At 41.5% G+C, this 26,012-nt stretch overlaps 1 protein-coding gene across 2 annotated transcripts; it reads left to right on the forward strand.

The window, feature by feature from the left end:
* Positions 1-1,671: 1,671 nt before the first annotated feature.
* INTS5 (integrator complex subunit 5) lies at positions 1,672-26,012 on the forward strand. 2 transcript variants are annotated; one of them, XM_075837331.1, is made up of 3 exons: positions 1,672-1,773; positions 15,308-15,394; positions 19,887-26,012. In XM_075837331.1, the coding sequence occupies exons 2-3, from the start codon at positions 15,354-15,356 to the stop codon at positions 22,663-22,665; spliced, it is 2,820 nt and encodes a 939-aa protein (XP_075693446.1). In that variant the 5' UTR covers positions 1,672-1,773; positions 15,308-15,353; the 3' UTR covers positions 22,666-26,012. The 2 variants fall into 2 exon arrangements, with proteins under 2 accessions (XP_075693446.1, XP_075693447.1); XM_075837332.1 differs by lacking the exon at positions 1,672-1,773 and adding an exon at positions 1,784-1,877.

Raw genomic sequence — 26,012 nt, forward strand, 5'->3', positions numbered from 1 at the left:
TTTCCACTGTTTTGGAACCGCAAGAGCACTTCAAACCCGACATGGTGCCTACAATATATTCTAATAAAAAGAGGGCCCCAAAATCCACTAGGTGCTCCTTTGCTTCTGAGGCCTGTGCTTCAGCCCAGTAGCACGTTACGGCCACATGTGCGATATTTCTAAAAACGGCAGAATCTGGGCAATAAATATTGAGTTGCATTTTCTGGTAAAACTTTCTGTGTTACAAAAAAAATGGATTGAAAATGAATTTCTGCAAAAAAAAAACAACGAAATTTGTACATTTCACCTCTACTTTGCTTTAATTCCTGTGAAACGTCTAAGGGTATGTTCACACGGCCAAATTTCAGACGTATATGAGGCGTATAATGCCTCGTTTTACGTCTGAAAATACGGCTCCAATACGTCGGCAAACATCTGCCCATTCATTTGAATGGGTTTGCCGACGTACTGTGCAGACGACCTGTTATTTACGCGTCGTCGTTTGACAGCTGTCAAACGACGACGCGTAAAAATACAGCCTCGTCAAAAGAAGTGCAGGACACTTCTTTGGACGTTTTTGGAGCTGTTTTCTCATAGACTCCAATGAAAACAGCTCCAAAAACGGACGTAAAAAACGCAGCGAAAACGGCGTGAAAAACGCCGCGAAAAATGCGAGTTGGTAAAAAAACTTCTGAAAAGCAGGGTCTGTTTTCCCTTGAAAACAGCTCTGGATTTTCAGACGTTTTTGTTGAATACGTGTGAACATACCCTAAAGGGTGAAGAAACTTTCTAAATGCTGTTTTCAATACATTGAGGGGTGCAGTTTTTAAAATGGGGTGACTTATTGGGGGTTGCTAATATATAAGGCCCTCAAAGCCACCTCAGAACTGAACTGGTCCCTGTAAAAATAGCCTTTTGAAATTTTCTTAAAAATGTGAGAAATTGCTGCTAAAGTTCAAAGCCTTGTAACGTCCTAGAAAAATAAAAGGATGTTCAAAAAACAATGCAAACATAAAGTAGACATATGGGAATGTTAATTAGCAACAATTTTGTGTGTTATAACTGCCTGTCTTACAAGCAGATAAATTTAAATTGAGAAAAATACTAATTTTTGAAAGTTTTTGATAAAATTTTATATTTTTCACAATTAAATACTGACAATATCGAGCAAATTTTGCCAGTTACATAAAGTCCAATGTGTCACGAGAAAACAATCTCAGAATCGCTTGGAGGTAAAAGCATTCCAAAGTTATTACCACATAAAGTGAAACGTTAAATTTTAAAAATGAGGCTCTGTCAGGAAGGTCAAAAGTGGCCAAAGAGGGAAGGGGTTAATATGTTGAGTATTTTATTTGTTTCCATGGGCAACAACACAGCTTTATTTCGTTTATTTAAGTTGTTTTTTTTTAACCACTTGTTTTTAGTGTAAATATTTTCTAACTTTTTACAATCAGCCATGGAACTCCACAGCAAACAAAAACAGATCAGGAGGGAAAGAGGGGGGAGAATACAAGTTTATTTTAGTTTTGAACATAATCCGTTTCTACTTCCGGCCACAAAACTGGTCTAAAAAGTCACCACGAATCGTTCTATTATCAATAATCTCAGTCACTGCGGCCCTCGTTCTGAACATACAGTCCGCTATCACATGGATATCGTCTCTGACTAAAACTTCCTGACCTGACAAGAGGAAGCAGGTAGTTGCCCTCAACCAAGATGGCCGACCGACGGAAGTACGTCATCTAGACTGACCGGAACTTTTGATTCGTGCTAGAATAGAAGCTGAAGTAGCGGGTAGGTACGATTGACTGATCTATTCATAGTGTGTCCCGCCTGTCACATCTGTGTGGACGTGCTCGCACTTGTGGTTCTAAAGCAGATGCAAAGACGCTGGTCAGGTACTGTTGAATGCTCATATCCAGCGTCTCTGAACTGTGTTGTCTGCTAGCCAAAGACTTCTAATAGCTTTTGACCAAATGATAGTTGAGCAGGTGGCTATCAGCCCTAAATACCCCATAAACATGGCCATAATGCTATCGTGTGTAATTTACCAGGGAAATAAGTGGCGCACTTGTGGCAGCTTATCTCTAGAGGAAGCAAAGGATTGGACATGCTAAAATCCAACTTGTAAGTTTCAGCTGCCAGGCAGTGCCCATGGGAGACACAACATTTTTTTTTTTTAATTGACGGAAAACTCAACATAATGCAAAATCTAATGTCTGTGCGTAAAATAAGGCACCGTTGTCATTGGACTCTGTGCACACCACAGTAAAAGCTCCTGATGTAATAATGTGGGCATCCGTCACTGTAGAGTATAGTGGAATATGTTAAATGTATAGGTCATAAAATGACCCTGTCCATGACGTATCCTTACACGGATACCATTCTAGTCTATAGACGCTGGATGCCACTATTAGGGTATGTTCACACACGGTGGATACGCTGCATAAAAGCACACTGGTGGCAGCAGGGAATTCCCGGCTGAAAAACTGCACCGAATTCTGGTTGTTTTTCTGCCGAAATGTCCACTGCGGAAAACTGCCATTAAAAAAAAAGTTCCATACTTACCCGTAGCCATTGCGACGCATTGCTGTGGATTAACCCCTTCCCGCTCCTTTACCTAACTGCCCGTCCAGGCGAGAAGTTACTCTGTGTATCTTGACGTGCAGTTACGTCATTGCCATCGCCGCTGCTTTCAACAATTAACCTCTTAAATGTTGCGATCGCTGCATTTTAGGGGTTTGTAGCACGTTGGTGCCCCCCACGATTCGATCGGGTGGGGGGGGGGGGCGATGGTTGGCATGCCAACTAGAGGCCAGACAATGGCCTCCGGGTCTGCCATGTAGGGAAGCCTATGAGGACCAGCCTCCGGCTGTTAACGCATACTGGCAGGCCGGATTCACAAGAGCGTGTGCGTTTTGCGCGCGCCAAAGGTCCGTGTGGCATCAGCATATGATGCGTGACTGCGCGATTTTCGCGCAGCCGGCATCATTATGACACTCTGTTTCTATGTTTGCAAACAGAAAACCACGTGGTGCTTTTCTGTTTTCATTCATTCATTTTACTGCTGTTGCGCGAATCACGCGCATCCCCCGGAAGTGCTTCTGTGTGCCGAGCGCGATTTGCACGCACCCATTGACTTCAATGGGTGCGTGCAGCACGAAACACGGGCAAATATAGGACATGCCATGAGTTTCACGCAGCGCACATACGTTCACTGACCGTCTGAACGGCCCCATTCATTAATATAGGTCTGTGCAACGCGCGTGAAAATCACTGACAGTCTGAATGGCCTCATTCATTAACATAGGTCCGTGCGACGCGCGTGAAAATCACGAGCGTAGCACGGACGTATTATACGTTGGTCTGAATAAGCCCTTAGAATCCATTATACTACATAGGTAGTAGATAGTAATGTACCAGTCCTTCTCAATGAATTAGAATATCATCAAAAAGCACATTTTATTTCAGTAATTCAATTCACACAAAGTGATCTATTGTCAGCGTTATTTTCTTTTCATGTTGATGATTATGGCGAACAGTTCATGAAAACCCACAATTTAGTCTCTCAGAAAATTTGAATATTGGGTAAAAGTTGATATTGTAGACTCATGGGGTGACACTCTAATCAGCTAATCAACACAAAACACCTGCAAAGGTTTCCTAAGCATTTAACCTCTTACCGACATTTGACGTATCCATATGCCAAAGTCGGGTAGGGGGAAGTATAGAACGGGCTCACGGAGTGAACCCGCTCCATACGATGCTGGTGTCGGCTGTTTATTACAGTCGACACTTCAATAGCGACCGCAGCATTTAAATCGTTAGAGGGGGACGACCCCGTCTAACAGCTCATCGCGCCCTCCGCAACGCAATCGCGCGCGGGGGGCGATAGTTGCTATGGCTGCCTGGGAGCTTAATGAACGCCCCCAGGTCCGACTTTTGGGAAACCTATTAAGCCTTGCCTCCGGCAGGGCTTAATAGTTGCCTGTCAGAATCACGATATACTGCAATACATTAGTATTGCTGTATATCGTGCAAGTGATCTAACGATCGCAGGTTGAAGTCCCCTAGGGGGACTAATAAAAAAAGTAAAAATGAGTTAAATAAAGTTTTGTTTTTTTTATGTAAAAGAAAATGTGAAAGTTCAAAAAAAAAAACCTTTTCCGATTTTCCCCCTAGAGCATAGTAAATAAACATAATTGGTATCGCCGCGCCCGTAAAAGTCTGAACTATTACAATATATCATTATTTAACCCGCATGGTGAACGCCGTAAAAAATAAATAAATTGTAAACGCCAGAATCGTTATTTTTTGGTCACCTCATCTCCCACATAAAATGAAAAAACTACAGCTTATCCCGCAAAAAATAAGCCATCATACCACTTAATCGACGGAAAAATAAAAAACTTATGGCTCTCGGAATTTGGCGACACAAAATACATTTTTCTTTTTTACACTTCGGTTTTTACTTGTAAGGGTATGTTCACACGAGGTCATTACGTCCGTAATTGACGGACGTATTTCGGCCGCAAGTCCCGGACCGTACGCAGTGCAGGGAGCCGGGTTCCTAGCATCATACTTATGTACGATGCTAGGAGTCCCTGCCTCGTCGCCGGACAACTGTCCCGTACTGAAAACATGATTACAGTACGGGACAGTTGTCCTGCAGCCAGGCAGGGACTCCTAGCATCGTACACAACTATGATGCTAGGAGCCCGGCTCCCTGCACTGTGTTCGGTCCGGTACTTGCGGCCGAAATACGTCCGTCCATTACGGACGTAATGTGCTTGTGTGAATCCAGCCTTATGTGGTAATAACTTGGGAATGCTTTTACCTATCCAAGCGATTCCTAGATTGTTTTCTCGTGACATATTGTACTGTATGTTAGTGGAAAAATGTGATCAATAAATTCAGTATTTGTTTGTGAAAATCACCAAACTTTAGAGAAAATTTGCAAAAATTTGCATTTTTCTAAATTTCAATGTATCTGCTTGTAAGACAGATAGTAATAACACACAAAATAGTTATGGCATCGTTTTTTGAACGTCCTTTTATTTTTCTAGGACGTTACCAGGCTTAGAACTTTAGCAGCAATTTCTCACATTTTCAAGAAGATTTCCAAAACCTATTTTTATAGGTACCAGTTCAGTTCTGAAGTGGCTTTGAGGGCCTTCTATATTAGAAACCCCCATAAGTCACCCAATTTTAAAAACTGCACCCCTCAAAGTATTCAATACAGCATTTAGAAAGTTTCTTAACCCTTTAGGTGTTTCACAGGAATTAAAGCAAAGTAGAGGGGAAATTTACAAATTTCTTTTTTTTTGTCGGAAAATCCATTTTAAAGAGGCTCTGTCACCAGATTTTGCAACCCCTATCTGCTATTGCAGCAGATAGGCGCTGCAATGTAGATTACAGTAACGTTTTTATTTTTAAAAAACGAGCATTTTTGGCCAAGTTATGACCGTTTTTGTAGTTATGCAAATGAGGCTTGCAAAAGTCCAAGTGGGTGTGTTTAAAAGTAAAAGTCCAAGTGGGCGTGTATTATGTGCGTACATCGGGGCGTTTTTAATACTTTCACTAGCTGGGCGCTCTGAAGAGAAGTATCATCCACTTCTCTTCAGAACGCCCAGCTTCTGACAGTGCAGATCTGTGACGTCACTCACAGGTCCTGCATCGTGTCGGCACCAGAGGCTACAGTTGATTCTGCAGCAGCATCAGCGTTTGCAGGTAAGATCGACTTACCTGCAAACGCTGATGCTGCTGCAGAATCAACTGTAGCCTCTGGTGCCGATGTGGCCGTCACGATGCAGGACCTGTGAGTGACGTCACAGATCTGCACTGTCAGAAGCTGGGCGTTCTGAAGAGAAGAGGATGTTACTTCTCTTCAGAGCGCCCAGCTAGTGAAAGTATTAAAAACGCCCCGATGTACGCACATAATACACGCCCACTTGGACTTTTACTTTTAAACACACCCACTTGGACTTTTGCAAGCCTCATTTGCATAACTACAAAAACGGTCATAACTTGGCCAAAAATGCTCGTTTTTTTAAAATAAAAACGTTACTGTAATCTACATTGCAGCGCCTATCTGCTGCAATAGCAGATAGAGGTTGCAAAATCTGGTGACAGAGCCTCTTTAACACATTTTTCTGTAACACAAAAGGTTTTACCAGAGAAACGCAACTCAATATTTATTGCCAAGATTCTACAGTTTTTAGAAATATCCCACATGTGGCCCTAGTGTAATAATGGACTGAAGCACCGGCCTCAGAAGCATAGGGCACCTAGTGCATTTTGGGGCCTAGTTTTTATTAGAATATATTTAAGGCACCATGCCACGTTTGAAGAGGTCTCGTGGTGCCAAAACAGTGGAAACCCCCAAAAAGACACCATTTGGCAAACTACACCCCTCAAGGAATTTATCAAGGAGTATAGTGAGCATTTTAACCCCACAGGTTTTTTGCTGAATTTAGTGGAATTGGTCCGTAAAAATAAAAATTTTTATTTTTTAAAATAAAACTTAGAAATTATCAATTTTTACAAGGAATAAAGAGGAAGCGCCCCAAGATTTGTAAAGCAATTTCTCCTGATTACGGCAATACCCCAGATGGGGTAATAAACAGCTGTTTGGACACAGGGAAGGAGCGCTATTTGGCTTTTGGAGCTCAAGTTTACTCAATTGGTTTTCGGGTGTCAAGTCGCAGTTGCAAAGCCCCTGAGGGACCAAAACAGTGGACACCCCCAGAAGTGACCCCATTTGGGAAACTACAGCCCTAAAAAGAATTTATCTGGGGGTATAGTGAGCATTTTGATCCCATAGGTTTTTTGCTGAATTTAGTGTAATTAGGCCGTCAAAACTTCTATTGTTTTTTATTCTTTTTTTTTTTACGGCGTTCACCGTGCGCTATAAATAACATATTTAATTTATTCTGTGGATTGATGCGATTACGGCGATACCATATGTATATAGGTTTTTTATGTTTTACGGTGTTTACACAATAAAATCACGGTTTTAAAAAAATTATTTGTTTTTGTCTCGCCATATTCTAAGAGCCACAACTTTTTTTTATTTTTCTATCAGGAAAGCTGTGTGAGGGCTTGTTTTTTGCAAAACAAATTGCCGTTTTTATTGGTACAATTTTTGGGTACATGCGACTTTTTGATCCCTATTTATGCAATTATTTGGGAGCTGAAGTGACTAAAAATAGCGATTCTGGTATCGTTTTTTTTATGGCATTCACCGTGCGGGATAAATTACATTTTATTTTTATAGTTCAGGCCATTATGGACGCGATCATACCAATTATGCATATTTTTATTTATTTTTTCTAATAATAAAGGACTTTATAAGGGAAAAAGGCAATTTTTAAGTTTTATTAATTTGACATTTTACTTTTGTAAATTTTTTTTTTTTGTTACTTTTTTTAATTATTATTTTTTTTTAGTCCCACTAGGGACTTGAAGATCCAATTGTTGGATCGTTGTTATAATACCCTGCAATACTTATGTATTGCAGGGTATTACACCTGTCCGTTTCACACTGACAGGAGGCATATTAGGTCCTGCCATAGCAATCACCCCCCCGCAACAATCGGCAATCGCATAGCGGGTTGCCGATGTTGCTATAACAACTTAAATTCGGCAGTCGCTATTGACTGCCGCATTTAAAGGGGTTAATCGGTTCGGATCACCGTTGAGATCCGCCCCGATGTTTTCCCCCAGTACTAAGGCTGCTAGTAGCAGCCTGTACTGGGAGATGCTGGGCTGCGGGCAGTGCTTGTGCGCTCTGTTAGGAGCACACGTAGGTTAACGGGCTGCAGGCACAAGGACCAGTGCTGCAGCCCATTAATCTATGTGGGGTGGTCGGGAAGGGGTTAATGGAAAGTTGATAGGAAGGAAAAAGTGTGGTAGAAAAAGCATAAGCAACAGGGATAACGGCAGATTGTGAAGAAAAGGCCATTCAAGAATCTGGGGGCGATTCACAAGCAGTGGACTGCGGCTTTTCTCTATCCTGGAATTAATTTTGTGTATCATTTTTTACCTTTTGATCTGCTATTATAAGTTGATTGAGGGGCAGGTGCTTTTCTAGGCTGTGGATATGGTGAAACGCAGGGGCAAATCTTTGGGACCTTGGAAACTAACGTCCTATTTCCCAGCTATGGATCTCGAGGCTGAGAGCCCATCCGCTAGCGTCACGGAAGACCCTGAGGCATCATTGGTGGCACACTCTTTCCCCTCTATACGTTTGCCAACGGGGGGGGGGACAACTTCATCTTGATTCCTCGGAGGGTGGACCTCGCTCGCCGGGCACAATTTCCGGAGCTAAAGCCGGTGCCTCTCCCAGAAAGGGTTTGCAAGATTCAATTGGAATGGAACCCTGTAATCAGGAAGGGTTTCCGTCCTCTTCTGCTCCACTGACTGAGGACTCCCCCAAATCTATGCTGATTGTTCTGTAAAACAACATCTCACGGAGGGTCGATGCTTTGGCCAGAAATCTTCAAACCAATATTGACTCCCTTGGCACCAGAACAGACCATATAGAGAGTAAGATGGCAGAGTTTTCCTCGGCTCACAACGAGCTAGTGGATGCCCGCAGCACATTAGCTGAAGAAGTCCAATGGCCTAAAGGGGTTTTCCCGAGATTACATAAATTTGTGTTAATGCTTGTAATTTATAAATTTAAATACATTTGTAATATACTTAAATTTTTCCAAAGTGTCCCCGTTTTCAGATCCTGCCGTGGGGAACTTGACGTGTGACGTCACTCTGTACTGGCTCTGGCCAGTGTGTTGATCTTCAATATTCTTTTCCGAGTATACGACACGTCACTTGCGCTGTCACTGCTGTTCTCGCGGTCCCTGCTGTTCTTGAGATAACAGCAGGGGCCGCACATGCGCGTTCCAACAGAACAGCCCATACACGGCACGTCACAAGTGACGTGTCGTATACCCGGAAATGAATTGAAGATTAATTAACACAGCGGCCAGAGCCAGTGCAGAGAGTGACGTCACCCATCAAGTACCCCACGGCAAGATCTGGAAACGGGGCCACTTTGGAAAATGTAAGTATATTACAAATGTATTTACATTTATAAATTACAAGCATTAAAGAGGCTCTGTCACCACATTATAAGTGCCCTATCTTCTATATAATGTGATCAGCGCTGTAATGTAGATTACAACAGTGTTTTTTATTTAGAAAAACTATAATTTTTGAGTCATGACCTATCTTAGCTTTATGCTAATGACTTTCTTAATAGACAACTGGGCGTGTTTTACTTTTTGACCAAGTGGGCGTTTTGGAGAGAAGCCCATTTTTCCATCGTGACATATTTCACTTTATGTGGTAATAACTTAAGAATGCTTAAACCTATCCAAGCGATTCTGAGATTGTTTTCACGTGAGACATTGGGCTTTGTTAGTGGTAACATTTGGACGATATAATCAGTGTTTATTTGTGAAAAATAGCGTGGTGATATATAAGGCCCTTAAAGTCACTTTAGAACTGAACTGGTCCCTAAACCCTAAAAAAATAGGCTTTTGACATTTTCTTGCTTCTAAAGTTCTAAGCTTTGTAACGTCCTAGAAAAATAAAAGGACATTCAAAAAAACGATGCGAACAAAGTAGACATATGGGGAATGTTAACTAGTAACTATTGTGTGTGGTATTACTATCTGTTTTACAAGCAGATATATTTGAAATGTAGAAAAATGCACGTTTTTGCAAATTTTCTCTACATTTTGACGTTTTTCATAAATAAATACTGAATTTCTTGACCAAATTTTTCCACTAACAAAGTACAATATGTCTCGAGAAAACAATCTCAGAATCACTTGGATAGGTTAAAGCCTTCCCAAGTTATTGCCACATAAAGTAAAACATGTCAGAAATTAAAAAATCGGATTCGTCATCAAAGCCAATATAGGCTCAGTCCTGAAGAAGTCAATTTTAGAGCTTTTTTCCACCGCTTATCATTTATGCATTGTGTGGATAAGATTTGTTCAAATCTCATCCACTCTAATTCTACTTTGTTATTCTGAAGATTTTCTGCAACTAAATCTGTTGCGGCAAATCTGCAGTATTCACGCTACGTGTGAACCCGATCTTAGTCATCCTTTTAACGCATACGTCGCCCATAGACTATAAGGGTATCCATTTAACAAATATGTCATGAAAGGCTATTGAAAGCCCTTGACATATACATTAAACATATACCGGTGACTTGTGGCATACGTCACCCATAGACTCATGTTAAAAAAAACTTTTATGTAGCGGTTAGGGTAGTCTACTGCACTATTCCTTACTCCGAAACAAGTTATACCGACGTTTACCTGCCCGACGCAGACCAAAAGAACACTCTTTTGCCCTAATGGGCTAATGGAGCCCTTTAGCGTGTACATAGGGCCAAAACAGAATGTGCACAGAGCCAAAATGTCCATAAAACTGAGCCCACAACTCCACGCAGCAACGACAGAACGATTAGCAACATTGATTGGAGGAGGGTTACTGAGTGAGCGGGCTCGTTTCCTGAAACCCCCCCCCCAAGCATACTTTTTAGGAGTACTTGCGAACAGAACCCCAAAACTCTGAGGGGCTGTACAGCTCGTGCTCTGCACCTTCTGTTATAACCCATTATGGGCAACCTCTTATAGATTTCTTTAGCCCCAGTCTAAACAGTGGGGCGTTAAAGTGCCATAGACAGGAAGATGTGCCCGCGATCTGCGCTGTTAAAAGATAGTTGTATTGATGCTCTTTCTAAAACTGTCAGATTCCCGTTATTCAGAACATTTATTTGTTCCACCAAGAACATTCTTACTCATTGATCGTAACTGATGCCATGGTGCTGGAGTTTTAATGTCAAAGACCTAATTATTGATATTTGTTTACAATGAGAATTTATTGATTTTGGGAATACCCCTTTAACCCCTTAGTGTCTAAGCCTGTTTTGGCCTTCAGGACCAGCCCCATTTTTGCAAATCTGACATGTGTCACTTTATGTGGTAATAACTCCAGAATGCTTTTACCTATCCAAGCGATTCTGGGATTGTTTTCTCGTGACATGTTGTACTTTACGATACTGAAAAAATTTTGTCATTAAATTCAATATTTATTTGTAAGAAACGCCAAGATTTAGAGAAAATTAGCAAAAATTAGCATTTTTCTAAATTTTAATGTATTTACTTGTAAAACAGATAGTAATACCACACAAAAATACATACTAGTTTATATTTCCCATATGTCTACTTTATGTTTGCGTCATTTTTTGAACATTCTTTTATTTTTCTAGGACGTTACAAGGCTCAGAACTTTAGCAGCAATTTCTCATATTTTCAAGAAAATTTCAAAAGGCTATTTTTTCAGGGACCAGTTCAGTTCTGAAATGGCTTTGAGGGCCTTATATATTAGAAAGTCACCATAAATCACCCCATTTTGAAAACTGCACCCATCAAAGTATTCAAAACAGCATTCACAAAGTATTTTAGCCCTTTAGGCGTTTCACAGGAATTAAAGCAAAGTAGAGGTGAAATTTACAAATTTCATTTTTTTTCTTCAAAAATTCATTTGTAATAAATTTTTTCTGTACCACAGAAGGTTTTACCCAAGAAATGCAACTCAATATTTATTGCCCAGATTCTGCAGTTTTTAGAAATACCCCACATGTGGCCCTAGCGCGGTCATGGACTGAAACACAGGCCTCAGAAGCAAAGGAGCACCTAGTGGATTTTGGGCCTCTTTTATTAGAATATATTTTAGATACCATGTCCGGTGTGAGGAGGCCTTGTGCTGCCAAAACAGTGGAAACCCCCCAAAAGTGACCCTATTTTGGAAACTATACCCCTCAAGGAATTTATCTATGGGTATAGTTAGCATTTTGAACCCACAGTTTTTTTGCTAAATTTATTTGAATTAGTATGTGAAGGTGAAAATCTACTTTTTTTGTGAAAAAATTAGGAAATGTTAAATTTTTACAAGGAATAAAGTAGAAAAAACACCCCAACATATGTAAAGCAATGTCTTCCGATTATAGCAATACCCCATATGTGGTAATAAATTGCTGTTTGGACCCACAGCAGGCCTCAGAAGAGAAGGAGCACCATTTGGATTTTGGATTTCTGATTTTGCTGGAATAGTTTTCAGTGCCGTGTCGCGTTTGCAATGCACTGGAGGGAAGAAAACCGTGGAAACCCCCCAATAGTGACCCCATTTTGGAAACTATACCCCTCAAGGAATTTATCTATGGGTATAGTTAGCATTTTGAACCCACAGTTTTTTTGCTAAATTTATTTGAATTAGTATGTGAAGATGAAAATCTACTTTTTTTCTGAAAAAAGGTAGCCATTTTTAATTTTTACAAGGAATAAATGGAGAAAAAGCGCCCCAACATTCGTAAAACAATTTCTCCTGATTACGTAAATACCCCATATGTGGTAATAAACTACTGTTTGGACCCACACCGGGGCTTAGAAGGGAAGGAGCGCTATTTGGCTTTTGGAGCTCAAATTTAGCTGGAATGTTTTTGGGTGTCATGTCGAATTTGCAAAGCCCCTGAGAGACCGAAACAGTGGAAGCCCCCCAAAAGTAACCCCATTTGGGAAACTACACCACTTAAGGAATCTGTCTAGGGGTATAGTGAGCATTTAGGCCCCACACGTCTTTTGCAGAATTTGTTAGAATTAGGCCGTGAAAATTAATATCAACATTATTTCCACTAAAATGTTGCATTTTTTCAATTTCACAAAGGATAAACGAGAAAATGCACCCCAACATTTGTAAAGCAATTTCTCCCGAGTACGGCAATACCCCACATGTGGTCATAAATGTTTTTTCATTAGAAAGTAATTAACCCTTTACGAACTGATTCATGTTTTGCTTTTTCGTTTTTCCTCCCCGCTTTCCAAGAGCCACTACTTTTTTATTTTTCTGTCAATAGAGCGGTGTGGGGGCTTATTTTTTGCGGGACGAGCTGTCGTTTTTATTGGTACCATTTTTTGGTACGATGGCATATCGGTGGACATAAACGGCTGTTTGGGCACGCTGCAGGGCTCAGAAGGGAGGGACGCCATTTGGCTTTTGGAGCGCATATTTTGCTTGGTAGTAGCTCTGGCGTTTTGCTGGTATTTCAGTTTATAATGTGGGGGCACATGTAGGCTGGGCAGAGTACATCAGGGGCATAATAAGAGGGTATAATAATGGTTGTAAATAAATAATAACCCACAGATATGTGGCCGGTGTCGCACTGATAAATGGTGCCCGATCTTATCCACTTTTGGAACACTCTGTACATTTTGCATCGCCATAATCTGGGAGCCGGAACTTTTTTTATTTTTTCACCACCGGAGCCGTGTGAGGGCTTATTTGTTGCGGGACAATCTGTAATTTTCATTGGTACCATTTTGGGGTACATGCGATTTTGTTGATCACTTTTTATTCAATTTTTCGGCAAGCCAGGTGACCAAAAACCATCAATTCTGACAATGATTTTTATTTATTTTTGACGGCGTTTACCCTGGGCTATAAATGACTATTATACTTTATTCTGCGGGTCGGTATGATTACAGCGATACCATATGTATATAGGGTTTTTTATGTTTTGCAGCGTTTGAGCAATAAAATAACTTATTTAGAAAATAAATGTATTTTCTGTGTCACCATATTCTGAGAGCCATAACTTTTTTATTTTTCAGTCAAAAAAGCTGTGTAATGGCTTGTTTTTTGCGGGACGGGTTGTAGTTTGTATCGGTACTATTTTGGCGTACATGCGACTTTTTGATCACTTTTTATTACATATTTTGTGAGGGGTGGTGACCAAAAAATAGTGATTCTGGCATTGTTTTTCGTTTTTTTTTTTTGCGTGGTTCACTGTGCGGGAAAAATAATATTATAGTTTTATAGTTGGGGTCGTTACGAACGCGGTGATACCAAATATGTGCACTTTTTTTTTAGGTGTTCATTTTTTTTCCTATAATGAAAGACTTATTATAGGAAAAAAAGCAGTTCTTGTTTATATCACTTATAACTTTTATTTTTACACTTTTTTTAAAACATTTTTATTCTTTTTTTTACTTTTTTCACTTGTCCCACTAGGGGACACTTAGACTTGCAGCTCTGATCGCTGCTGGAATACATTACACTACACACGTAGTGTAATGCATTCCAACTGTCAGTGTGACGTGACTGTCACACTGACAGGAAGCCTACGACGACCACCCTCGGGGTGGTCCTCATAGGCTTCTGTACATGGCAACCCGGAAGCCATTGTCTGGCGTCCGGTTGCCATGGGTACCATCGCCAGCCCCCGTGATTTCACATGGGGGCTGCCGATCGGCGCTAAAGACCTTAATTGTGGCGTTCAAAATCGAGCGCCGCAATTAAGGGGTTAACTGCCGATATCAGCGGCGACAGGCCGCTGATCGGCAACGGGGAGAGCAGGGCTGACACCCTGCACAGTTAACCGCCGCTGCGGTGTAGCGCCGCGCGGCGGTTAACTGTCAAAGCACTGCCGTAACTGTACGTCAAGGTGCGCGAACTTACTGCTCACCATGACGTACAGTTACGTCATGGTGCGTTAAGGGGTTAATAACCACCTATCTACAGGATAGGTAACAAATTTATGATTGCTGGGTGCTCACCTCTGGGACCCCCACCGATTTTAAGCATAGGGGTCGTGGACTCCCAGATCCTCCTCACTGCACTTCCCGCAGTGAGAACAAGCTTGAGTGAAGCGGCGGTCAAAAATGTGCCCACTTCTCCATTCACGATCTATGAGAATGACAGAAACAGCCAAGTGTTGACATAGACATTGAATGAAACGTCAGCATGCGTTCTCGACTGCCGCTCCATTTAATGTCCTCTCTTCATTTGATCAGTGAGGTGGATCTGGGGGTTTGGGGCCACTGTGCTCATGATCCCAGCGGTCAGAAAATTATCACCTATGCTGTGAATAGGTGGTGATTTATGATTTTGAGAGTAACCCTTTAATGGCAATCCATTAAATCTGTGCCCACCTTTAAGCTGGCCATACACATTAGATATTTATTGATGGATCCTGCTGTTTTCAATCGGATCAGCAGGCAATCCAAAGAAGGGATAGGTGCCACGATTAGCAAATCATAATGCTTGATTCTACATAAGCAGCACCAGCTTGTCAAACTCTTTCTACCCTGAGTGGTGGCCCAGTGCATACTCACCTGTCACTTTAACAAAGGTGAGTAGTATTTTTAATACCAAAAAAAAAAGAGATGGAAGGGACATACAAACGCAATTTGATGGAATTCATTGAGGAGTTTAATAACCAGTTTCATTCCTATTCCCTTTGTTTCCTCAGGGGATGTCTCTGCAGAACACAGCTTATTTCTGAGATTGGTGTCCTCATGATTTCTTCACAGCCTCCGGGGGTCACTCCCCAGCTCAGGTACTATTTCTCTATATTTCATTCATTTTTAATATTCTTTTACGTTAACCCCTTGACTCTCAATGACGCAACTATATGTCATGGTGCGGGGGGATTGAAGTGTCGAGCGGGCTCACGAGCGGAGCCCGCTCCATACGCTGTGGGTGTCAACTGTGTATTACAGCTGACACCTCGCACTAATGGCCAGGAACAGAGAGAGGTCTGATCCTGGCCGTTTAACTTCTTAGATGCCGTGGTCAATAGCGACCGCGGCATCTAAGCAGTTAGAAAGAAGGGTGGTGGCCCCCTTCGACCGCACATCACCCCCCCTTGCAATAAAAAAACTAAAAAAAAAAGTTTTTAGTAGAGTCCAAAAAATAAATAATAAAAGTAAAAAAATCAAAAACCTTTTCCCATTTTTCCTCTAATGTAAAAAAAAATTTAAAATTGGTATCGCTCCATCCGTAAAATTTAATATAACATTATTTTTTTTTTTATGGTGAATTTAGAGGACAGTTTATATGTCGGAATAACCATTTCTTGTGAGGTAACATACTACCAACAATTTAACATTATTTAACTCGCTCAGTGAATTAGAACTGCTGTTTTTTGGTCATCTTCGTGTAAAAAAAATTTTTATCAAAAAGTGGTACCAACAAAACTGCAGCTCAACCTGCAAAAAATAAGCACTCCTCAAAGAAAAAATAAGTAATGGCTTTCAGAATATGGTGACACAAAATAATTAAATTTTTTTAACAAATACTTTTTTCTTTGTAAAAGTAGCAGAACATTAACTAACCAAAACGATATAAATTTGGCATGGTCATAATGACTGAAGGCCCCCAGGTCTGCCATCTTTGTACTCCAAAGGAGACTGTCAGTATACTAATACATTAGTATTGCAGTTTATCATGCAAGCGATCCAATGATGGCTAGTTTATGTCCCCTAGGGGGACTAGTAAAAATAAATAAATAATTTTGAATGTTCCACAAAAAAAGTATTAAAAGTTAAAAATTATTTTTTTTACCCATTTTTAACATAACTGGCATCTCCCCGTCTGTGAAAGTCCAAACTATTACAATATAGTGTTCTTTAAAGAGGATCTGTCACTAGTTTAGTAATGCCCAATCACGTAGCTCATCTAATAGTCGCTGTCACACTGATAATGCTAGTGAAAATTGTCCAAAAACGTTTATTTGAAGTTATGAGCTTTCTTTTAAATATTTAATTAGCCTATACTTGAGAAATGGGCGTCAACACCAGCGATTCTCCTGAAGGCGAGCTGCCTTACACCCTCTGACGCTGTCCTAGCAGCATGAAGCGGCTTCAAGCAGTATGAGAGGCTCAGGCTGGAGGGAAAGGGGATCACTTAAAACGGCCATGTCTTGGGCTGTGGACCACCTAGAACAGCAGTTCTAGCTGTGGAACAACCGGATGTATCACCATTTGAAAACACAGTCGGGAATGGAAGCTGCATACTATATGGTCACACTGTTGCTGGGCAGGGAAGGGGGAGAAGTTGTACAATGACTGAACACCGTCATACAGAAAACATTACACCGCCCAGAGTGAAAAAAAAAAAGTTACCTCCTATTTGGCTATTAGAGCCACATTAGCATCTTTAGAAAAATGCTCATAACGTTGCAAATAATGTTTTTGAAAAACAAATTACACTGTAGTTATCAGCATCATAGCGCCCATTAGATTAGTTAGGAGATAGGGGGGGACTGCACTTTGATCGCGTCACAGAAAATAACTGTGACGCGATCAAATCCCATAATTCGTATGGCCAGACACCCCAGGGCTATCTGAACATATTTCCTATTGTTAGAGCATACGGAGTCCTAACAACTGGTACACAGGCTAATGTACTGGCATATAGATCTATTCCAGTACATTACAGTTAAAAAATCAAAATGAAAAATACCTTTTATGGGATTAAAAAAAAAAAGTTAAATGAATGTAACATTTTTTTTATGATAAATAAATAAAAAGTCCAAAAAATACACAAACACACATTTTTTTTATAATAAATAAACTTTTTAAAATATAAGTCCCAAAACATGAAATATAGACATATTTGGTATCGCCACGACCGTAACAACCTGTACAACAAATGTATAACATTATTTATGATGATCGGTGTATGGTGTAAAAAAAATAAATATTAAAACTGCTGCGGGACTGCTTTAATTCTGCATTTTTGCCAAAATACAAATTTATTTAAATGAAACTATAATGTATTTGTACTAAAAAATGGTACATGCATAAGTAACAACTAGTCCCGCAAAAAACAGTCTCATACAACTACGTCGCACAAAAAAGAAAAAAGTTATGAGCGTCGGGATGCAAAGAGGGAAATATAAAAAAATTGTCCTCAAGGAAAAAATTAGCCATTTCCTTAAGGGGTTAAGGGGGTTCTCTGGATTGTGAATTTTTTATTTTTTTGGAATGGATGGAAATTAACTCCTTAGTGGCCACCAATACGCCTTTTCATGATGATCACTAAGGGGCCTTTGGCTAGTCCGCCACCTTTTCACAGTGGCCCAGTCTAAGGCCTGCACGGGTGTCCCGTGCAGGCTGGAGCCGGGGCTATGCTGTATGATTACAGCTGGGATCTTGCTACAACGCCCGCAATCGAAGTTTACTACGATCGCGGCTGTTTAACCCGGTCAATAGCGACTGCGGCGTTTAACTTGTTTACAGAGGGAGGGAGCTCCCTCTCTGACCCATCGGCGGCCCACAAATGCAATCGCGGGTCTCCGATGGGATGTCATGGCAGCCGGGGGCCTAATAAAGGCCCCCAGGTCTGCCCTGGGCATATGCCTATTAGGACGTGCCGGAAGCATGTCCTAATAGATTGCCTGTCAGATTTACACTTGACAGGCAATAATGCTCCGGTATACTAAGTATACCAAAGCATTATAGCAGTGATCTGAAGATCGCATAGTATAGTCCCCTAGTGGGACTAAAAATAAGTAATTAATATGAAATAAAGATTATTAATAAAAATTACAGAAAAAAAATAATAATTTTTTTCCATAAAAAGTGGTTTTATTTAGGAAAAGTGTGAAAAATAAATAAAAGTACACATATATGGTATTGCCGCGATCGTAATAACTAAATTAATAAAGTTAGTATGTAATTTAAACCGCAAGGTGAACACCGTAAATAAAAAAACTCAAAAAACAATGGTGAAATTCACTTTTTTTTTTCCATTGCCCCCCAAAAAAGTCAATAAAAATCAATCAATAAGTCCCATGTACCCCAAAATAGTACCAATCAAAACTACGTTTCGTCCCACAAAAAACAAGCCCAAAACATCACTACATTGACGGACGGAAAAATAAAAACATTTTGGCTCTTGGAAAGCGACGATGCAAAACAAATAATTTTAGTTCAAAAGTGTTTTTTATTGTGCAAAAGTCGTATAACATAAAAAACCCTCTACATATGTGGTATCGATTGTAATCCCCCCCCCCCAAAAAAAAAGTAAATAAAAGTTAATCAAAAAATTATATGTACCCTAAAATGGTGCCATTAAAAAGTACAACTAATCCCACAAAAAACAAGTCCTCATACAGCTATGTAGAGGGAAAAATAAAAAAAGTTATAGCTCTTTGAATGCGACTATAGAAAAACGAATAAAATAGCTTGGTCATTAGGGCCTAAAATAGGCTGGTCACTACGGGGTTAAATAAACAAATAAGCAGTACATGCCTATGCTTTTTCCTTGCGATCCATCAATGACGCTGCAGCAGCACTCCCGGTGGTTGTTTACATGCACATAGCATATGACCGCTGCAGCCAATCAGAGGGCTCAGCGGTCTTGTGTTGTATTTCTGACATTATGTCAGAAATACTATTCGTCACCACTGAGCCCTCTGGCTGCATCGGTTAAATGCTACGTACATGTAAACAACCACGCATATGGCTGGCAGGTAAATAAGTGTGCAAACCCCTGTAGCCTTTTGGCATGTTATGATCATATTGTATCTTATTCGTGATTTTTTTTTTCTTGGAATTTATATCAAGTATTTTGTTATGCAGTTACTTTATTGAATGTGCTACATAACTGCATTAGTCAAAACATTTTGATACCTGTTTTTAAAGGGGTTTTCCACCTTCTGGCAACTGATTACCTATCCACCGTATAGGTCATCCGTACATGATCTGGTCAGGTGCCTCCGTGCACTGAACGTACGTGCCGGAAGCATTTGGCTCCGGCCACGGAATAGCGGCTGAGCTGCAGTGCTGTATTCAAGTGAATAGGAGCGGACCTGCAGTTCTGCAACACGACCGCTATGCTTCCGGTTCCGTACATAGCGTTATGTGCCATAACATCGGTGCGGGGTCCGGGTGTCGGACCCGCACCGATGATATACTGATGACTTATGGATAGGTTGTCAGAAGGCGGACAACCCCTTTAAAGTCACTGCTAGACTTTGTTTTATTGTTACAACTTTTTTTTATTTTTTCTAATTTTTTTTACTTTATTTTTTCTCAATACAGTCCACAGGAAATTTCGCTTCAGATAAAGTCATTTTTAAGTGGCTTAGACCCACAGCACGGGCATAAACTAAGCCCACGTGACCATGCCAGATGCTCATTGCTACTATTACGCTGCCTTCCTCCTGCACAACATGCTGTACTGGAACACCTGCGATCTGTGTTTCATGACAGTGTCTATTCATTCTTGAATGAGAGGGACTCTCAAGACTGCATTCCGCAGTCCTCATCCTCTCAACGGAGAGGCCCACCACTAGCGTCGACTCCAGGTCTGGATGAAGTCACACAAGAAGTACAGAAGGTGTTAGAGGAGTTCATTAAGCTGAATCCCCGGGCATGGGCACCTCTCATTTCTGGCTGGTCTATTGAGCTTATGGGACAGTTGAGCAGTAAACATGCAAATAGACAGGGTATGCCACATTCTACCAGTCTTAATGAATTGTTGCAACTATGGATGTCCTGTGGAGCTACACGCGCGCTTATGGACATCTACACGCTTTGTCTGTCTACTATGATTGACAGCTGCCCGGATGCTTGTGTAGATGCTCTGTTAGATACCTCTGTACAACATTCTCCACATTTTGACTGGGTGGTAGCTCACATCGGGAATTCATTTCCAAGCACCATAATTAGCAGAGTGTTGTCTTGTGGGCTCAAGGATTTCTGTGCTCACAGCTCCACTTCTGAGACTCCTGAGAAGCGAGTGCCAAAGCTGGGCTCAGTGGTCTGTATTCTGGGTCATTTGAGCTCACGTCATGGAAATAGCATTCGCCAGGAGATTCTCAGGATGTTTCATGAAAGCTTGCATCCTGGGAGCCAGCAGCAGAGGGCAACATTACCTTATCTCTTACAACTTGCGGCTCTCTCACCATCCTTGTTGGGTACTGTATGCCAAGACTTGGTGGACTCTTTAAAGCCATCCACATTGGCCCAGCTGCAGCAGCACTGTTCCACACTTCCTCGAGAGGAACTGGACAATATGTTAAATTTAAGTATCCACCTGGCATGTCAGACATCCACAGGTGCCCCACGCCTGCTGCGTTTCCTTCTAGATACAGCAATGCCAGCCTCTGTTATAACAACACCAGGGCTTGCAGTGCATGATTCCGTCAGGGAAGCTTGTGATCGTATTATTAGGCTTCTGCTACTCAGTCTTCAGAAACTAGTCTATGGAAGGACAGGGGGAAGAGCAACATCTGATGCTCAGCCAAAAGCTGTGCCTTTCTTGGATGCAATGAGGGCACATTTGCCAGAGCTGTGTGCTGAAATGCTTCGCTTAGAAAGGAAACGCCATCTGTGGCTTCATCAACTCCTGGGTCTATTTTGCATATATAGTAGCCCCCCCTGTGCCCCAGAAGCACTTTGCCTGTTAATCACTCTGGCCCATAGTTCTGAAGAGTTGGGCCTCGCAGTCCAGCTTCATGCTGTGCTTTCTTCCACTTTGCAAGGTTTAACTCAAGCAGCAGTAACCCGCTGTGTGGCTCAGGTTCACGCTGGTGCCCTGACCGATAAGAGATCACTTCAGCTGTTACAAAATCTGGCACTAATTGTTCAGAGTGAAGAAGGTGGCATGGGCAGGGAGGTAGGTGTGGCGCTTTCAGAGTACTTATCTGATTTTGGTCAGCTTCTTTTGCACAGCAATCCTGGAGTGTGTGAAGCTGCCTGTCTGCTACTGTGCTGCTGCCCTTTGCCTTCATCTCTACTGCCTGCCCAGCTCCAACTTCTTATTCGCTCATCTTCTCACCTCCTGTTCCATTCTATGCATATACGCAGTAGTGCTGGAAAAAGCAGTGCTTCGCGACTCCTCTTAAGGCTTTGTAAAGCATCTCCTGCTGGTAAGAAAGCAGTATTACACCATCTAGTAGAAGGGGCTCTGCATCAGGGAAACGTAGGACTTTTTGGAGGGCACAGTTCAAATCCAGCTGCTCAAAAACTAGAAGGAGCATCGGCCTCTCTTTTGGAGAATAACAGCCATCTCGGCTCTACTGTAGACTTCTCGGGGAGTGTGTGGTCTGTCTTTCATGCAGGAGTCATTGGCTCAGGTTTAAAACCAGAAGAAAAGCATAGACCAAGTAGCCAGGTAGAACATACAGAAAATACCCAAAGCTTGCTTTCCCTCTTATGCTCCTGCTGTGCCAAAAAGGGAGAAGAGGATGGTCAGCTGATCACACTGGATCCTGAGGCAGCTAAGACATTGGCAGTAATAATAACTGAATGTGGTTGCCCTGACGTGACAAACAGTGAGTTGTCTTGGCCACCTGAAGAGCATGCTCGAACCACAGTACAAAGGGACTTGCTGATTTACACATGCTTCCGTAAGAACCCATTACTTTTCCAGCTTCTCCATCTAGTAGCCCAGGGTCGCCCTGCCCTTTGCTATTGCTCAGTTCTGCTCAGAGGTCTTTTGGCTACACTATTGGCATATTGGGAGGCATCACGTGAGTCATACTCTGCAGGCTCACCTTGGCACCTCTTGGCATCCTGCGCGTTAGTGTCTTGCATGGGTGAGGGACAGTTACTTCCTCCAGCACTTGCAAACATGCATGAGATGTTCTCCTTGCTTGCACCGTATGAGGTCCGCCTGCTTCTTCTCAGTGTCTGGGACTTTGTTCGGGAAAATGGGCCTTTTCCCCAGAGGTTTGTGTTTCAGGCAGGCAGAGGGATATTCAGTAGAGACTTTACTCGAGAAGGTGATCAAGCCAAATACATGGGTATTGTACACAGTGTCTTACATCGGAACATTGACCGCCTAGGGCTGTTATCTGGCCGTTTCCAGTTGTGACATAACATGTCGATAGCTGACTAATACGTTCAAGTAAATTGTTTACCGTAGATATCTACTTTTGAAGAAATGTTTTTTTTCTGTAATATTTTAGTAGGTTTCTTGATACACAATGTAAATAAACAAGACATTGTTACCCCATAGAAAGCAAAGTCTAAAGAGAGAATTCATAAATTACTGAAGTTATTTTATGCATTAGCCAATTGTAATGAGGTGAAAATATGTCTACTGGTAATTGCCATTGCAGGATAAAGCTGGTCATAAATCTGGTATCACACTGTTTTTACTACATATTTATGTATTTTAAAATCCGCGGCATGTCAATTTATGTGGTTTCCACCTCAGAATTGTATCTGACAAGTTTATAAAAAAAAAAGCACCAAAATCATATTTTACAGACGAAATTGCCTGTGTATCTGCTGTTTTGATGAAGATTTTGTGTACTAAATTATGCAAAGTGTGCATGCAGCCCTATGGTGCTTGTAAATGCCTACAGTGTTTTGTCCAGCTCAGGGTTTCATTTTCCGTGGTTATTTACAATGTGGTAAAAAGTGGCCACATAAAAGTGGACACATTTACAATTGTACTTGCATTTTTTAAAGCACAACTGACTGTTACAATATAGTTGTCATGTAGTGCAGCCATAGACATTAGAATTCTGCAGCAGACAGACAATGTTTCCTGTTGGGGTAAATGTTTGACAGGTAAGCTTCACTTGCCTGATCTTATTGTATCCTCGAAAAATAAGCTGCATCAGCATTCACTGGTTCAACTGAAATAATGTACTTCAGCGGGTTTTCCCAGATTTTTAGCAATTGGGCTTTTCAATAATATTCACCTTACAGAATTTTATTCCACTCCGATGCTGCTTCCTCTGTCCTGCCACGATGACATGTCATTGTTATGGAGAACATTGGATAACATTACATTTACGATCCTAAATATTGATGAGTGGGAAGGGACAATGCAAAATTTTGGTTATTGAAACGAGTTTATTGAAACATTTCTTAACTTTTTAAGCCTCTATAGCCCAATTTTTTTAAAATCTGGAAAAACCCTTTTAACCCGCTGTGTCCGTTTAACAGGAAAAGGACAATAAGGTTAAGAGCACTTCCAAGAATTACAGCAAGGTTAATCATGCAAATCAACCTAACTAAGGCCTCATGCACACGACCGTAGCCATGTGCACGGCCGTGATTTTCGGGTCGTCCGGGGGCGGAGTGTCACCTGCAAGCCGCCCGCAAATCGCGGGCCATGGCCATGATTTGCTATGAGCCTGGGCCATGCACGGACTGTGGAAACCACCGTCGTGTGCATGGCACCATAGGAATGAATGGATCCGCAATTCTCCCATGGATTTTCGGGGCAATTGCGGCCGCAAAAGCACGTTCGTGTGCATGGGGCCTTACAGCTGCTGTTTATGTGGGAGGGAGTCTCACGCCCCCTCCCTATTTTTGGCTACAAGCCAGGAAAAGGTGTCTTCAAATTGTCAACCAGTGTCCAGCTGCCATTTTTTAAGAGATTGTACAGATGCAGCTTGCAGAAGCTATAGAACACACCAAAAGGCTGAGAATGATGAAAGTCAAAAAGGAAGACCCTGTGGTGAATGACTTATCAGTTGACCGGTTCACACAGCATGTATTTTGTGATTTTGGCCCATTTTATGCGGAAAAAAATCTCTTGATTTAAGCTTCCCATTTACATCAATGGTAAAGCGCGCTGTTAGTTCACAGTTATTTGCAGGCAGAAAAAAAATCCGTCAGAATTCCTTCAGGAATTCTGAGGTAGATTTTGAACTGCCTGTACTTTTTTGTCTGCGGTTTTCGGTGCGTTTTCTTTCATAACCAGCTAGATACAACATAGCAGCGGCAGCCTAGCATTACCAGGGTGGGAGGGGCCATGGTTTTTGGCCCTTCCCAGCCTCATATCAGCCTGTGGCTGCCCCAGTCCCCGGCCATCACTACATATGTTTCGGTACCTGTTGGCGGTGGGTACCATGGTAATAATGGGGGGTGGCTACTGCTAGCCTTTTTACTGGCTAATACTAAGCCCCGCCTTAGTAATGGATGTCGTCAAACAAACCACTGCCATTACGAAGGCGCTAATAAAGTATTAAAAATAAAAAATAGACCTAAGAAAATATTTTTTAATTGAAATAAAAACTCCCCGACAAGACCCTTGTTAACCATTTTATTTATTTTAAAAACAAAAAACGTAGATCATCGCAGTAGTCCACTGAATCTACTACTAGTCAGATCGGTCCAGTGGAAACTGCAAAACCAAAAAATAGTTAGTAATGATAAAAATGCTTATACTCACCTACAGCAGACTTCTATCTTCCCCGTGTTGCAAAAGAAACTAGTGGTCAATGACCCGGGAGGGGAACTAGAGATGCAGCAGAGATATTAATTCCGTCTCATCATGGAGTTACCCCCCCCCCCACAAACCTCCCCCACACAGGCAGCCACTCCAAAAAAACAAAACACACTGCCCCACATACGTATGTGCCCCCCAGCATAGAACTATACTATATAACAATATATATGAGAGAGATAGATATGAGACAGATCATAGATAGATAGATAGATAGATATTTGAAGAAAAAAAAAAGTTTTAATTATTACTGCTCTCCCTCTCCAGACAGGGAGAACTTACGGCAAGTCTGCAGGGGGGCCACGGGGGGGGTGGGTGCGGCCGGTCTTCACCAAAATGGCGTTGGCTTTCCCCCTGCAAGCCAGCTTCTATGCTGGGTCGCTCTGAACTGTGCATGCTCAGAGGCACAGGACATACGAACAGGAGCCGTTCATTCGGCCTGTAACTGCCATATTTCATCTGTGTATGTTTCCTGAAGAGACATACACAGATGAAATAAAAAATGGCAGCTCCCAGTACAGTAAAAACGTACAGTAAATGTAAAACTACATTTTGTGACAAAAAATAAAGTATATATACTATTTTGTTACATAAAAACACAAATTAAGAAAAAATAAAAATCATGACACCTCTCCTTTTAAAGCCAAGTCCGAGCTAGAGAAGTTTGTAGAATAAATGCATTTTCGCTTCTGCAGGGTGAGGAAAATCTGTTACAAAATGAACTTTTGGTCATTTTATCACCCCACCCTTCTCAATCAAAAAGCATACTTGCTCTCACTCATTGTCACATGTTGTGTTTTATATAGGCGCGTCCTAATAGGCATATGCTAAGGACAGACCTGGGGGCTTTTATCAGGCCCCCGGCTGCCATGACACCCCATCGGAGGCCCGCAATTTCATTTGCGGACTGCCGATGGGTGAGAGAGGGCTCATCCCTCCCTCTGTAAACAAGTTAAAGAGGCTCTGTCACCAGA

This window comes from Rhinoderma darwinii, chromosome 9 (assembly GCF_050947455.1).
Source record: "Rhinoderma darwinii isolate aRhiDar2 chromosome 9, aRhiDar2.hap1, whole genome shotgun sequence".
NCBI classification, from domain to species: domain Eukaryota; kingdom Metazoa; phylum Chordata; class Amphibia; order Anura; family Rhinodermatidae; genus Rhinoderma; species Rhinoderma darwinii.

Bases quoted from the DNA above. Each gene is read 5' to 3' on its own strand.
- INTS5 (XM_075837331.1), top strand. From the start codon at position 15,354: ATGATTTCTTCACAGCCTCCGGGGGTCACTCCCCAGCTCAG. The intron at 15,395-19,886 runs GTACTATTTCTC...TTCTCAATACAG, and splicing joins GGGGTCACTCCCCAGCTCAG to TCCACAGGAAATTTCGCTTC.